Source organism: Macrobrachium nipponense, chromosome 6 (assembly GCF_015104395.2).
Source record: "Macrobrachium nipponense isolate FS-2020 chromosome 6, ASM1510439v2, whole genome shotgun sequence".
Taxonomy (NCBI): Eukaryota; Metazoa; Arthropoda; class Malacostraca; order Decapoda; family Palaemonidae; genus Macrobrachium; species Macrobrachium nipponense.
Genome location: NC_061108.1, coordinates 4,697,481 through 4,713,555, shown reverse-complemented (window position 1 = coordinate 4,713,555; position 16,075 = coordinate 4,697,481). Strand labels below are relative to the sequence as shown.

The following is a 16,075-nucleotide window of genomic DNA, read 5'->3' as shown; positions in this document are numbered from 1 at the left end:
TAGAGACAGAGTGCCGGGCACCGGTGCCCTTAAAAGGGGATGAAGAGGGTGATGCCCCGGTCCCGTTAACTATAAAAGATCAACGAAGATTAACTAAGTTGATACAGGAAAAGAGGCGTTATTCTCATCTAGGACTTTAGGAGAGCGGCAAGATGGCGGAAACAGGATGCCACTTCAGCGTGCTGCCTCATCAAATCCGTGTGAATGTCCGTGTTGACAATGTCTTGCAAAGTTGCAGCTCTCGCTGTTTGAAAACAGTGCTCGTCGAGAAGGGCCAACTATTGTGTGTAATTTCTGCGTCCCCATGATTCATTCACCGAAATGTCCGTCAGGCACATAGATTTCATAAAGGTAAGTTTATAATGCTCCCCTGCATCGTGGTTTTTAGGTGAGTTATGACCTCTAATAAGCTGGCAAGCCGTTCGTAAATACCTAGGTAGTACCTAAGGTATGCCTCTCTTAGGTCCCTCTTGTCGTGTTGACAGGTCCAAGGTGTAGATACCTACTACTATTTCTGATAATGGTGGGGGACCTTCCCCCGTCATTCATAAAGGCTGTCTTGTGTTATTTCCTTCGGAAATAATATTTCTCTACCGTCTAACGTTTCTTTGATGATAACGGACCCCGTCCCGTAGGCTAAGTCTTACGATTCGCTGGACCGCTGTGGACCAGGGGTGTTTACGTAGATCCAAGTCAAGGTCCTGGGCGGGGGTTGGGGACAGGACACAAATCGAGTGAAATATATGAATCTGAATCCCTTTTCATTTTCCTATTCAGATCAAAGTCAGTTTTCCCAGTATTGTCTTGCGTTAGGGAAAGGTCCTGATACCCTAGGCTAGGGTAAATGATCGGGCTGCGACATAGCCTAGTGGTGGCCACCTCTCCAGAAACGAGGCCGCCTTCCCGAGAAAGGACTTGAATTCACTGCCTTGATCATCAGTCAAAAGTTGGGGCCCATCCAGGCAGCACACTGAACCCTCTAGCTATGCTCCTCTTGAAGTACCTAAGTGTGGTAATACTAATGCATCGAACATTCCCGTGAATATAACAGCCACTAGGGATTGGGGCGTCCAATGTATTTCGCCATGTTTAGTACTAGCCCCTGATGGTTAATTACAGTCGACCCCCCAAAAGTAATGGTAAATTCTTAATAATCAACCCAAATAGGTAAAATATCACAGCAGGCCAAAGCAGGCCACCTACAATCAACGCTAGCCACCCTCCGAAAAAGTACTTATAACGCGTCCTGACACCGGAGATGGGCATCAGTCGCGACTTCTTGTTGGTGAAACGGAGCTAAAGACCTCTACTCTCCTTTCGAAGTAAGTATTTTCTCCAAAGTTAGAAATTAAGGCCAAATTTTAAGATTTAAACAGAGGGTACTGAAAAGGGTGGCTACGGCAGTGGAAATCTCACCAAAACGCTTTAGAAATTTTTACTTAGGCTACAACTAAAAATGTTTCGAAGATTGACGCTATCTTGATGTTACGGAGTCGCTTGTGTCAACAAACTCCCATTTCATGTGCTAAATGTGCACACACTTGTACCCATAGACGCTGGGGCACTTTCATCACAACAATCGTAAACCACCTCTTACCAGCATTATTCGTACTTATTCAAGGGGACTACGACATTCTTTGCGGCGTTTTGCGCTCTTCAATTGTTTATCAGTGTTGTCAATTGGTATGTGTTTACCCTCCAAACTAGGTATAAGACTTACACAAAACCGGGGAAATAAGTGAAATTAGCGTATCTATTTGTAGTATATATACATATTAGAGCAATTTTATCATCTTACTGCATTACTATGACAACTAGAATTCATCGAAACAGTTTGTAAATGCATCGGCATATGTGTGACGCTCCCACTAGATTGGCAACGATGAGCCATTTTTCCTCACGTCGTCTGCTCGTAAGTATACATCCGAAACATTTGTAATTTTGGGGGGTTAATTTGGTTGCAAAAAAGGGATAATGGACATGAATTAAATAAACATTTTGAAGTAGAGTTAAACTAAATATTGAGTAAAGTAAACAATTAAGGGAATAAAGCTTTGCATCTCATAATCAGTGTTGTCGTCTGCTGCTCGTAACTTGTTTTACGGAGTGAGTGCTTAGGAAACACGAACAGCAATGTGGTTCGAGTGCACTGTGGAGTGAATTAAGACCAAAATGTGTATAATTACAATCAAATAAGCACTGTGGAGTTTCAGTTGTGATGGCAGTAAGGATAAAACCACCAGATTACAAGGTAAGAATGAATTCAGTTCCAACCATAACCCCGGGAATAACAAGTTTCATACTTTCACTAATATAGGCAAACCAAAATGTTGTTTTTATTGTGCTGATTACAACTGCAATCTTGAGTAAGATCAATAAACGTTACATACATACGCTAACATTGTTCAAATGAGTGCTGGGAAGGCTGGGGAAAGATGAGGTGGCCGTCACTGATGAGAACTGTCCATGCAAAACGTAGCCGCCATATTGGATTTCAAAACTGCCTTGAAAACATATTTTACGAAGAGCTCACATGCTTATTTAGTTCGTATGGGGCTTTCATATATCACAATATGTTGACGAAACTTCAGTCTTTTAAATGGTATGCTTAGAGTTGCAATTGTATTCATGTTTCACCAATTAAATATCGAGTGAATAAGACCCGTCCACCGTGATGAGGGTTGGCCTGTCGTGATATTCTACCCCCTACTAGGCTATATAGGAAACTGTATTTTCTAAAGACATAGGTAACCGATGCAGAGTTATTACCTAGATTTACCATAAGTGTTTTCTCCTAAATTATGAATTGATGGTTTAGTAATTCAAGTTCTTTTTTGGGAAGTGGCCACATTCCGGGAGAGGTAGCCGCTATGTCACAGCCCATAGTGTTGGTTTTACAATTAATCCACTACCTAGCTTTATAACTGAAGACTATTGCCTACCCTGTGCTTATACTACTACTTCAGTATAATTTAGGTAGTGGATTAGGTAATTGTAAAACCAACACTATGTCAATTACCAGTTCCTTGGGGTATGAAAGTGAAAATGTGAAAAAAAGATGGGAAATATTTTAAACACAAACAAAAAATGGGAAAAAAAAATTTAATGAATAAGAAATGAAAATAAACAAAAACTTTAACAAAGCACATAGAACACAAACAAAGTCATTAACCAAAGGTGACAAATGTTCTAATTGGCGACTGGAAGGACAGTCTGCAGCAGTACTCTCCAGTTTAACTAAATTTACTTGCTATTGTAACCTAGCCTAACCTAATTTTGGAATAGTAGCCTCAATGTAAGACTTATGGGCTAGGGATGAGCGAGAATCAATGAAGCCTATTGTTAGCTAGCCAATGTTCAGTGTTTAGCTAGGCTGTGACTAAGCAGGGCTTAGGGTAGGCACAACCTGTAACCCTGCATTTACTCCTTTCTTTTTTCGCTAAGAGAAAAGGTTGTAATAGGCATAGCCTAGCTTAGGGCTACGTACCTAAGCTACTGAACGATGTACAGTACATATAGGCTAATGAAATAAAATTGTTATTACTTTTAGTTTTTTGGACTGAAGTACAACAAATCATTTTCTTGCCAAGGCCAAACTAGGTACTACAGATAGGCCGTGTTGAACGTTGATCATTGCACCATTTTTTTCCTTGAGGAGTTCTAAAGTCTTTTTAAAGATTATTCAAACTGATAAATATATACATTTTGATTTCTTGTTCCTTACATTTTTACTATTATTGTTGGGAACTAGATTTTGTCGGTGACAGGAAAACCAAGAGTGAACTTTACAACAGGCATTGTCAAAATTCGGTATGAAAAATACGTTGTTCATATTGGTTACAACATTTAACCATTAACAGTTACAAAGCTAATTACAAGGTAAGAAATTGTAGTAAGGATAATAACAGGGATATATTCTATATTTTCGAGTCATACCTGATAAATGCCCCCTCCCCCCACCCTGGCTTTGAACTGGTAAAGTTTATCTTGAAACCACTGTTGCATTTGGGACTTGAAAATATAATATTCCTCTTGTTTTAATGTGTACTTTAAATGTGTCTGATGTTAGTTTCATTAGCAAGTAAGTAATCTCTGGGATAAAGTACCCCACCCATATATCCTAAAGTTTTGAGGTATCACAGTGGGAAAGAGGTGTTATTTGGTTGGGGAAGACACAAAATGAGTGAAATCCAAGGATTTATTTAACCTAACCTATCTTAGGGAGCTGTTCCTTACCTGGTGGGTGGCGTAAATCTAGGAAGCCTAGTCTTTACTTAGACCTGGACCACTTACCTAACCTAACTTAAGGGCTGCATCCTTACCTAGCCATGCGTACATATCCCCTAAGTAACCTAACTTATGGGCTGTATCCCTAGCCAGGGGGGTTAGAAAGAGACAGAAACACACACACACCCCTCCCAACCTTGCTTAGAATGCTGATTTGTCACCTAGCGCTTGCATAGAATGCCAGTTCCGTACCTAGCCTTAACCCAACTAGTTAGAGTTGGGCTCCTCATCCACCACGTAACCTCTGGCACTGCAAATATAACTTTCAATAAAATTGTTGCCTAACTTATGACATTTGGTCCTTGCTTTAATACCTGATATTAATTTGAAAACATTATGTATGTCAACTTAATCAGAATCAGAACTGTCAGTAGGACTGGCGTTATCTTCATATTTTCCCTAGAAGTTGAAGGTGAGATCTTTTTAAAAGAAGGTAGTACCTTTAAAACAACTGACTGAGAAATTATGTTGCTGTCTTTTCTTTGTCTTGATAAGTTTCATTGTATCGCTAAAATACCATAAGTGCCATTCTTCCATATAAATCAAGGAAGAATTGCTTTTGGGGCACTGCAGAGTATTAGGTAAAATATGGTCGTGATGGTAAATTCTGTGTGAGAAAGAAAAACTATGGTATAAAACTTTGCAATGGAGCCAAAATAAATAAGGTCTTTGACGATGAAGACTTTTTTTTCTTTTGGCAGTGTATGGCAAAAAGACTTGTTGAGCTTCGTGCTTTTTCATCAATTGTGGCAATCAGAAGATATGGTAGTTTCATATTTTGCCAGAATTTTGGGCAAAAACTATAAGTGAAGCCAGACCTCTTCCAAGAAACCAGGGTTAGACATGGTTTTTATGTCCCTGGTCAGGGTTAAATCAGTAGAGCAGAGACCTAGGTCTCTTTTTGTGTTATTAAGAAACAATAAACAATTATTTTCCAAGAATGGGCTATCCTGTTTGCTGAGGGAGATAGTATCAGGGGCTCAGTCAAATAGGCAGAATAACCCCTCTTCGTGTAGGGACAAAGGTCCACATAGTATGTATTGGGGCTATTCTACTTCCTTGTTATTTTGGTCCGATGTTTCTGTGCCGTCAGTTTTAAATACTACTACGTGGAAATCGAATAGTGTTTTTGTTAGTCATTACTTAAGAGATGTTTGATGTGTATACAATTCTGGAAGATCTCTTGGTCCCACTGTTGCTGCTGGCAGTCATCTCAGGCTAATCATTCACTCTCCCTGTTCCTTGTACCTAGAATAATAGAGGTATGTACTACTATGGTCAAATGAGTTTGGTTCACATGCAATATTAGAGATATGAAATCTGTATGAATGAGTTTTTCTCATCATCCCACTAGTGTGCTGGTGTAGAATGCATAAGAAGCTTCATGAATGGGATGTCAGTGAATGGAGGTCTGATACTTGCCAATAGCTGACGGAGAGAGAAAAAGGTTGTATGTCTGTTTGGAAGCCTGATACTAGCAAGTTCACATGACATATCCATACCAGTTACCACTTAACCTTAACTCAAAGAACTGGGGGATTGAGCTTGCAGAGTATGCAGGGGGGGGAATGAGAGCGGTTGTCTCGGGGGTTGGGGTTGGAGCTTAATAGGCCACCTTAGGCAGACAGACTGACATAATGATTGACTAGCAATTGACCAAATTTTTCTGCAACATTGCAAGCCTTCAATGTCAGGTTTGGTAAGTCACTTTTGGGATACATCTAAATCTTAAGGTTGCAATTATACATCCAAGCCAGTTTGAGTGCCATTATTGCATCCTGCCATCCAATTTTCAGTGCTAGGAATCATGCGAATGTTAGTTCTGCAAGTTAGTATGCAACATGAATTTTCAGTTTTAAAATTAACTTTTGAATACTTACCTGCAGATCTAAGAGCCATCCTCCCTCCTCCCAACTTCTAGTTGATGCTCTTGCCTCAAGAAGGAATGGCTTGGTGTTGGAGGGGAGGGGGACATCTGGTTGTTTTAACTTGGAACAATGGAGAACAAGCGACAGCCGTTTAATTTCATAGAGACCAACTGACTTGTTTCCTATTGTTTTGGGTCAGAAGTTCTGCATATATATGTAGTATTTAAAGGGTATATATGTGGCTGTATTATATGTGTACGCATATATCTGCGGTATTTTAATGCTTGTATTGATATCTCAAAGTCATTATCTAGTAACTCTTACAACATTGCTGAACTGTGGATGAAGAGACAGTTACTGTTGAGGAGCACACCTGCCATGGACTTTATGAGTAATCTGTGCTAGATTACTATTATTATCCACCTGTTGTGACCAAGACTTATAATTTTTTATTCCCCACCTGCTTAAATTCAGTTGCATTTTCATTTAGTTTAAATAGCTTAGATTTCATCCATACCATTATCCATAACACTGGCAAGGACATTACAGTATTCAGTTTCTCATTTGTATCCTTGACGTCACCAGTTAGGAAATAAGATTAGGTGTCATCGATAAATAGCTTGAGTAGTGAGTAGCATTGGCAGTCAGTAATATCTGCTTTTCACTCCTGCATCCAGCACTCATCAAACAGTTCTTTGTGATTGTTGTAATTGTTTGGAAACTTGCAGCGACTTCTTAATGGCTAAGGCTAACCCACATCTGTAGTCTACTAATAGAGTCAAAGAATGAAGAGTACAGGCAGTCCCCGGCTTATGATTTCGTGGTTACAACGCTTTTCAGTTATATTTGTCAGAAATTATTTCCAGGTTTACGGCACATGTTCCAGGGTTACGGCACCTACAACACTGATCTGGCAGAAGAAATATGACTCAAAAATGCAAAATAATCAATATTTGAAGGTTTTTTTATGAAAAAGGCAATAAGAATGCAGTTTACATAGTTTTTAATGCACCCAAAGTATTGAAAATAAGGTTTTCTTAGGATTTTTGACGATGTTCCGGCTTACGACGATTTTCGGCTTACAACGTCTCAAGAACGGAACCCCCGTCATAACCGGAGGACTGCCTGAATAGTTATGTATTTTGAATTGCACCAATAGATCCCATTTTGAGTGTCAGGTTTTTGTGATCAATTGTTTTGAGACCATTGATTCACATTCTAGATTCATAGAATTTGTAGATGTAGGATAATTGTACACCCAAGTGGGAAGAAACCAGAGGGAAAAGCTTGGGAATTAAAAGGCGGAAAGCTACGCAGGCGGGGCTGAAGGGAAATGTCATGTGAGGGAGGAGTGGCAAGTCTCTTTTTATCTTTTCATACTTCTCTGACCAAACTCTTCAGCAAGCACTTCATCCTCATTAACTAGATGTATATTCATCATAAAAGAAGTTGTTTTATATCAGTCATGCAAAAAAGCAAAAAAAATTATTTCAATAATTGATTGATTGACAGCCATTAAATATTAACTGCTGTCTTCACAGTTATGATCTTATTTCAAAATTGGATTGATTGACATCCATTAAAAGTTGGACTGCTGTCTTCGCAGTTATGGCCTTATTTTAAAATTTTATTGATTGACCCATTAAAGTATGGACTGCTGTCTTCACAGGTATATTATTTCAAAATTTAATTTACCTATTGACATCCATTAAGATTTGGCCTGCTGTTTTCATAGTTATGATCTAAATTGATTTAGGTTTATACATTACATGTTTTTTTTATTTTATTTTCAGATTAAACCATCAAAGTGTCTGATGGTTGAAATACAACCCCTTCGATGTTACATTCCAACATCAGGTGGAGTTACAAAAACAGCAAAATGGATGTCCTATGAACATTGGAAGGTGTGTTATTTGAAGCATGTGATAATACTACACACAGTTTTGAATTATTATTTCATTTCATTGCAGTCTGAGGAACCATATATTTTTCTGGTAGAAGTCATTAATTTGTTGAACTGTAATTTTTGTTTCTGTTAACATACTTAGCTTCCCTTTTCCTGTAGTATACATTTACCAGAACTATTAAAGATTTGCAGTAAGGAAAGTTTGAAAGTGTAGTAGTGCTAACTTATTTTGATTCACATATTGTTCATATGCGGAACAAACCCTTGTCTTAACAATATGATAATCTTATTGTGCCAGTGGAAGCCAGTTAAAAACAATAAAAGATTGAAAAGTAAGGAATCTACGGCATCTGGCAACTCATGCATATAGCAGGTGGAAGCTGGTCACCGACCAGTCATAGAACCTTGTGATTGTTAATTAGTTCTTTAAATTAAATATTTATTGTTTGGATACTTCAGACTACCTATAGAGAGTTATCCTAATGAAATGCAAAAAACCTCATCTTTTGTTCAGTATTATTCCCCAGAGCTAGCTAGAATTGATTATCAGAAACCCAGAAGAGGCTTGACTCTTACCCTCTGCTTGATATGGGCAGTTACCATTCATCTGTCTCATGTGTTCTGTTGTAGTTCTGGAAGGTATTGAAGGCATTGTAGGCACTTTTGGATTTGAATGCATATCTGTCCTTTTCTTCTGTTGTTGACAACACTGCCTCAGCCAAGTGCAGTTTCCATTCCTGGGACCTTCGCTGGAGACGCCCCAGTTTTTGCTTTAGTCATTGGTGAAGTGCATTTCATTTCGCCATGCTCTCAAAGGAAATGTCTTCAGTTTTGTCTTCATGAACAGGACTTTTCCGATTTTGAATGATTTGTTTCGGTCTCTCAACTGCGCCACAAGTCTTCACTCGAGTATTGGCACTTCAAGGGAAGTGGCTACATCTTCCTAGGCATCAGTGTGTCACTTACCTAGATGACTGGCTTCTCCACTCCTCTTCAGAAAGCTAGTGCATGAAGGACCTAAAGAGGACTTTTGCTTAGCTTGTTCAACTGGGCATTCTTATCAGTGAGGAGAAATCCCAACTGATCCTGACGCAGAGCATTTTTTATTTGGGGATGACTGAATACTCTAGTTTTTCAGGCTTTTCTCTCCCACGAAGAGAGTAGTCTTGTCTCCAGGGTAGTACAAGAGTTCTGACCTGCTGGTCCAGCTCCGCACTTCAGTTGTTGAGTCTGCTGGGCACTTAGCATCAGGAGAAGAATTTGTTAAGCTTGGAGGCTACGCATGCGACCCCTGTAATTCTTTTTCTGAAGAAGGTGTTCTGGTGCAGAAAGTCACAACTGGAGTTGACGGTTTTTGGCATCACGGACGAAATCAAGTAGCATCTGGCGTGGTGGCAGTTAAGAGCAAGACTTTTAGAAGGCTATCCTTGCATCCTCTCCACCAACCCTACAGTTCTACTCCGATCATCCAACATAGTTTGGGGAGCTCTGTCAGGAGAGAAGAAAGTGCGGGAAAGTGGACAGAAATCCCTTCACATAAACATGAGAGAGTTGTTTGCAATCCACCTGGGACTTCAAGCCTTCATTTCGCCTCATGTCGGAACAAGTGCAGCAGTACATGTGCACAATTCCACCGCCTTGTCCTACATCCACAAATGGGGGAACACCATTCCTTCACTCTGTCCCGGAGGCAGCAAGAGATCTGCTCCTTTGGCCAGAGAATAATCAAGTCTCCTTTATTCCTCTTTGTGCAAGGGAAAATAATGTGATGGCAGATGAACTAAGTTGAGGTCACCAAGTACTTCCGTAAGAGTGGACTCTCTATACAAATGTTAGCAGGGATCTTTGGAGACTCAGGGAAGAACTACTGACTATCTCTGTTCTGATCTCACGTGGTCCATCGATGCAGTGTTGCTGGACTGGTCGGGGTGCTCGATGCATATGCCTTTCTCTCATTTGGCTTGATAAGACGAAGTCTTGAACAAGGTAATGTTTCACCAGAATATCTCTCTGACTCTAATAACCCCATTCTGGCCAAGGAAAGAGTAGTTCCCAGCGTTCCTCAATTACTCATAGACTTCCCCAGACTTCTACCTTGAAAGAGGTCTCTACTCAAACAGCCGCATTTTGTAAGACACCATTAAGGTCTGTCCGCTCTGGCCCTGACAGGCTTCAGACTGTGAGGAGCCTTGTCAGAGTGAAAGGTATTTTGAGGAGAGCTGCAGAAGCTATTGCAAAGTGCAGAAGAGCTTCTTCTAATTGACTTCAGTCTAAATGGGGAGTTTTTAGAAGATGATGTAAACAAAATAGTCTCTTTGACATTGCTGAGTTCCTTCTGTTTTTGAGAGAATTGAGGCAATTGGCTCCTACCACAATTATAGGTTATAGAGCGATGCTTGCTTCTGTGTTCAAGCACAGTGGAGTGGATTTGTCCTCAAATACAGTGGTACCTCGAGATAGGAAATTAATCCGTTCCGAGACGGCCTTCTTATCAAGAGTTTTTCGTATCTTGGAACACATTTTATATGTAAAAATGGCTAATCCATTCCAAACCCTCCAAAACACCCCAGTAAATTATATTTTCCAGGCCTAAAACACATGTTCTAGGGTTACGACGGAAGAAATATGACTCCAAAAAGGCAAAATACTGTACATACTTGAGTATTATTCAAACTGCATATAATGTTCAACCCAGTTTTACTGCATATATTAGGACTTTGGCATATGTCCCCTTAGCAATAAGCCTAGCCTATGTTAGGAGTTGCTACTGTAGCCTAGTCTATGATTCTGACATCTAAACCTAAGAGCTAAAAGCTTAGAATATGCCAATAAAATGTATAAATAATCAGTATGTACTCATTTCAAATAATTATTAATTAATCATTAACTATAATACACAAACAACAAAAAACAAACCTTCCAATCGATTGTTTACATTCAGCTCTTACCCGTCTTACGAGTACCGAACGAACGCCAAGCAATCATTTTTCCTAGCACACAGTAAGCCATAAATTGTCATTAGTATCTCTCTTCAACTAATGAAACCACCAAGCAGTATAATAACCATTTTCATTTCTATTCTTTATTCTATCTTTACCTAACGGAGATACCGAGTTACTGACATCTATAATGAAACATATGTAATAGTAATACATAACGTAATAATAAAACAGAAGAAGAATTCTAAAAAATGCGTATTTGTTGGCAGTCTGATTTATTTATATTTTATGATATCTAATTCACGTTTTTTTTTTATTAAATGTATTGCATGTACTCATTTCAAATAATTATTAAGTAACCATTAACTATAATAAACAAACAAACAAAAAAACTTCCAAACGTCTGTTTACATCCAGCACTTATGAGTATCGAACAATCGCCAAGCAATCACTTTTACACAGTAAGCCATAAATTTTCATTCTCTCTCTTCAACTACTGAAACTACCAAACAGTATAATAACCATTCATTTCTATTCTTTATTCTATCTTACCTAATGTTTTTTTTTTATTAAATGTATTGCATGAATACTAAGTTTTCAATTTACAGCAACCTTTTACCAATAGAATACTTAAAGCACAAGGGGTAGATGCTGACCAATAGGAGAGCAGGACCTTATGGGGTGACTAGCATCAGGAACCAATGGGAGAGCGGGAGGATGGTGGCGAGTTTACTCAGTTGGCGGCGCGGGAGTTTTAAAATTGTTCTCGGTGGTCCGGGCGAAATCTCTGGACTTTATAGCAAACACCTTTCGTATCTTGAAAACTTTTTCGTATGTAGAGCAGTAAAATTTTTCGTATTGGCTTCGTACTTGGATTTTTCGTAAGTTGAGCCTTTCGTATCTCGAGGTACTACTGTAGTGACCTTACTGATCTAATTAAATCATTCAAGACTTCCAAGTGTCGGAAGGATTCGGTCACATGGAATCTGGATATCGTACTCAAGGGGCTTTCGAGTCCTTCCTTCAAGCCTGTACGCAATACTTCCTTGAGAAGATTAACCAAAAAGACCTCATTTTTGGTATCTATAGCATCGGCAAGACTGAGTGAGTGAGTTGCACGCTATGGAAGAAAGGGTTGGTTTCTCACAAGGAGATGTGGGAGCTCCCTGTCTTTTAACTCTCTCGCTAAGAACAAAAGAACGAGAATCCACCCAGTCCTTGGCCATGCTCCTTCATTCTCAAAAACTTAATGGATATCCTTGGACCGGAGGAAGAAGGAAGGCTTTTATGCCCTGTGAGGGCTTTCAGGTATTACCTCCACAGGACAGAGAAAATAAGAGGTCAGTCTTTCCAACTGTGGTGCTCGGATAAAGACCCTTCTCGACCTCTCTTGAAGAATGCTGTCGCCTTTTTTTTAATGAGCTAATTACCGATATTCATTCTCAGGGTAAAGAGGAGGACTTCACCTTGCTGAAGATCAAGGCACACAAAGTGTGAGCGGTAGCTACCTCCCTTGTGTTCCCGACATATGTCACTTTCCACTATCCTTTAAAATACATTTTGGAAGTCTAAGTCAATATTTGCTTCACATTACATGAAGGAAATTGAGACTATTTGAGAAGATACTGTGCTTGGACTTCCCTCCAAACAAGTTTAGGCTGAGAGTGGATTTGTATAGGAATGGATTGGTGTTGAACATTTTGCTCTCCATGAAGAGCAAGGTGGAGGCCATAGTGGCAATATGAGAGCCAGGACTCACGAAACCATCATGCAGTCCCTTTCATGCCCTTTGTGTCTTTAAAGAGAACTGCAACCAGGCATTTGGGGTGGATTTGCCAGCATTGGCAGGGCCAGCAAAGGTCCAGTCCTCAACCAGACTTTGATGAGGAGTTCAACCATTTAACCATCTTCCTCAAGTTAAGGGCTAGGAGCCTTCTTTTGTCCTTTCCACCTCACCCTTGGGGCCTTACCTGAAGCGGTAGGAGAAAGAAGACAGGAGGGGGTTCCTGAGCTAGGCAGTCCCCTCTCCAGCTGCTACAAATAGCGGTATGCCTGTCCTGTCACTGGGGAACATGGCAGAAAAACAGGGGATGTAGATCTAGGTAGTTTTTTTTTTTTTTGTGGGGGGGGAACAGTTACAAATTACCAATCAAGGGCCACTAACCCCCTTTCTTGTCAATTGATACCCATTTCCTGCCTACCTTTTTTTTTAACCAAAGCTCTAACCCATCTGGCGTAGGTGAGCAGTGTTGAAGAAGAATACGCACGTTGGAAGTCAGAGACAACCTGTCTCTGGGCTTCCACAATATACTTTCCTGGTGTTGAAGACAGGTCATCAACCCCTCACCATTGAGTGAGTATGTTGGAAACTTCAACCTCTGCACAAGTTACTTCAGTTTATTATCTTGCTCTTCTTCTCTTCCCATGTCTATTTTTTCTCATTCTTATACAGGCATTTGCTCTGTGGGAACTTGCTCTTTGAGTTAATGACATATTTGGTTTGCCCTCTGTATTTGTTTGTGCAATGTAAATACATAGTATTATTGTTAATTTTATAATTATAATGTTTATAAAGTAAATGATGTTCTGTATAAGTGCTGATATTTTGTCATGAAAGTAGCTATTCGTACTGTTTTCTGAGTTTAGAGTTGTGTCCCATCTGTCCCTGTTAAAGTCGCCTAAAAATTTATGCCAATAGAAGCAGTAATTTTGCTGATAGTTTTTGATTGCTTTTTAGCCTTGTGCATCTTTGAATGATCATTTTACGTAACATCCTCACATATAAATGATATTTACCTTACAGGAGTTGCATTTATTACTTCGTGACGTAATAACATCGTATGAAGAATCAGAGCGAATTGGGTCTTCCTTACAAGCTGACTGTCATGAAACTAAAATGAAGGATGGTCATCTTATTAAAATTGGGTAAGCTTTCTGTTCAATACCATAAGTTATTAACAAATAGGGTTGTTAACTTACATCCTTTTCTTTAACATGCAAATAAGTAAGTTTTTACAAATTATTTACTGACAATGATTTTGTAAGTTCTCAGTTGATGTTCTAAACATATGCACTGAGTAAATTACTTATCAGAAATGCATCTTAGATTTGTAAGTAATTAAGAAAATATGAACTGGATGAAAATAATTCCAGGTCGCCATCATTTTCACTATAATGTTATCCTACACTGTCACTTTTGTCTGTAAAAAAACAGTCCTGTATTAACTTTGGGTCAAGAATCAAATGAAATCATTCAGGTCAGTTAGAACATAATTAATCTTGGGGCTTGTTCGCAGGCTGTTGATATTTACTAAACAGAGCTAGTTACTGCAGATTTAAAATTTTAATGTGGTTTCTTTCGCTGGATTCCATTTATGAATCTGAATCGTGTTTATTCATACGCGGAACAAACCTTCGGTCTTAACAATGGGATTATTTCCCCCGCAAGTTGGTAACCGGTCGGATCAATCTAAGATTGAAAGCAAGTGAAAAGCAAGGAATCTTGTTGACCTCTGGCAGCCCTGATCGTCACCGATGCATTGTGAAGGCTGGAAGCCTTGCATGTAACGGCGTGACTGGTCAGGTCTTCTCCCAACCGCCTTGGAGATATGTGATTGCTTGATGAAGAGACGTTTTTCATGATAAATACTCTATTGAAGGTTTACTGTTCATGCTAATTTGTAGATTCATTTCTATATTGAATGATTGTTTCTTTTTTTCAGGTATATGTTTATGGTCAGAAATACTTTCAAGTGTCACCTTATAAGGCCAAGGGATGGTGCCACTTGGACTGATGATGATGAAGATTATGATGAAGAGGAGGAAGAGGAAGGTCAAAAACCAAGAGACAGAGGTATGCAAATTACTTTATAGTAAACCTTACTGACATTTTTTTTTTCATCAGTATTGGAATGTTAATAATCAATCAAATGTGTATATACACAAGAGAGACTTGCTATTTTTATGTATAAGTACTTGAACTGTGGGAAGGTGAAATCAGCCAAATGCTGAGTGTCTGTGCCCATGTTTATTTTAGGTTTAAAGGTTGCCAATAAACCTGAGGTGCAGTGGCAGGTCATTGTTCAAGTTGCAATGCATAGAGACAGATTACAGTGGACCCCCATATTCGCGGGGAATGCCTACCAGACCCCCGCGAATACTTAGAACCCCCCTAAAAACACTCATAACTGCCTATCTTGAAAGTTCAAATACCAAATGTATACCTTAACCTCTTAGCGGATTGGACGTATTAAATGTCGACATAATTTGTCTCCCGGGTGCCTATTGGACGTATTAAACGTCGACATAAAAAAGAATTTTTTTTAAATTCTCGGAAAAATACTTATAGGCCTACCAGCTAAAAACTTTTTAATCACGTGCCTTGGGGGATGCTGGGAGCTCATGGATCAAGGCGTTGTTTTGTTTACAATCGTTACGCAGGCGCGCAAGCGCGAATTTCTTTCTTAACACTAAAAAGTATAAGTGACACATCTCAGAAATTATTTCGTCACTTTGACATAATTTTTGCACCATTTTAAATTAGCCGTTACATGGAATATTATATATGAAAATGTGCGCAATTTCATGTAGAATATAGAAAAAAATACTCATGATTGTAGCTTTTATCAGTTTTTGAAATATTTTTCATATAAATAACGATGTGCCAAAATTTCAACCTTTGGTCAACTTTGACTCTACGGAAATGGTAGAAAAACACAATTGTAAGCTAAACTCTTATATTCTAGTAATATTCAATCATTTACCTTCATTTTGCAACAAATTGGATGTCTCTAGCACAATATTTTTGATTTATGGTGAATTTATGAAAAAAACTTTTTCCATACGTCTGCGCGGTAACTCTTCTGATAAATTTTTCATGCGATTGTCGTAATGTTGGCACCATTTAAATTGCCGTTACATAAAGTTTTATATGTGGGAAATGTGCGCAATTTCATGCACAATACAATTAAAAACAACCCATGGTTGTAGATTTTTGATATCAGTTTGAAATATTTCATATAAATAACGATAAGTGCCAAAATTTCAACCTTCGGTCAACTTTGACTCTACCGAAA

The 16,075-nt window shown here is 39.0% G+C and overlaps 1 protein-coding gene across 1 annotated transcript in view; it reads left to right on the top strand.

Annotated features, from left to right (window-relative positions):
- LOC135216765 (uncharacterized) overlaps window positions 1-16,075 on the top strand; it is a 97,644-nt gene continuing 81,569 nt past the window's right edge. Inside the window, exons 1-4 of the mRNA XM_064252241.1 lie at window positions 1-351; window positions 7,949-8,059; window positions 13,804-13,925; window positions 14,723-14,853. Of these exons, the coding sequence (XP_064108311.1) occupies window positions 322-351; window positions 7,949-8,059; window positions 13,804-13,925; window positions 14,723-14,853 (394 nt within the window). The 5' untranslated portion in view covers window positions 1-321. The remainder of the gene's footprint in view (window positions 352-7,948; window positions 8,060-13,803; window positions 13,926-14,722; window positions 14,854-16,075) is intronic.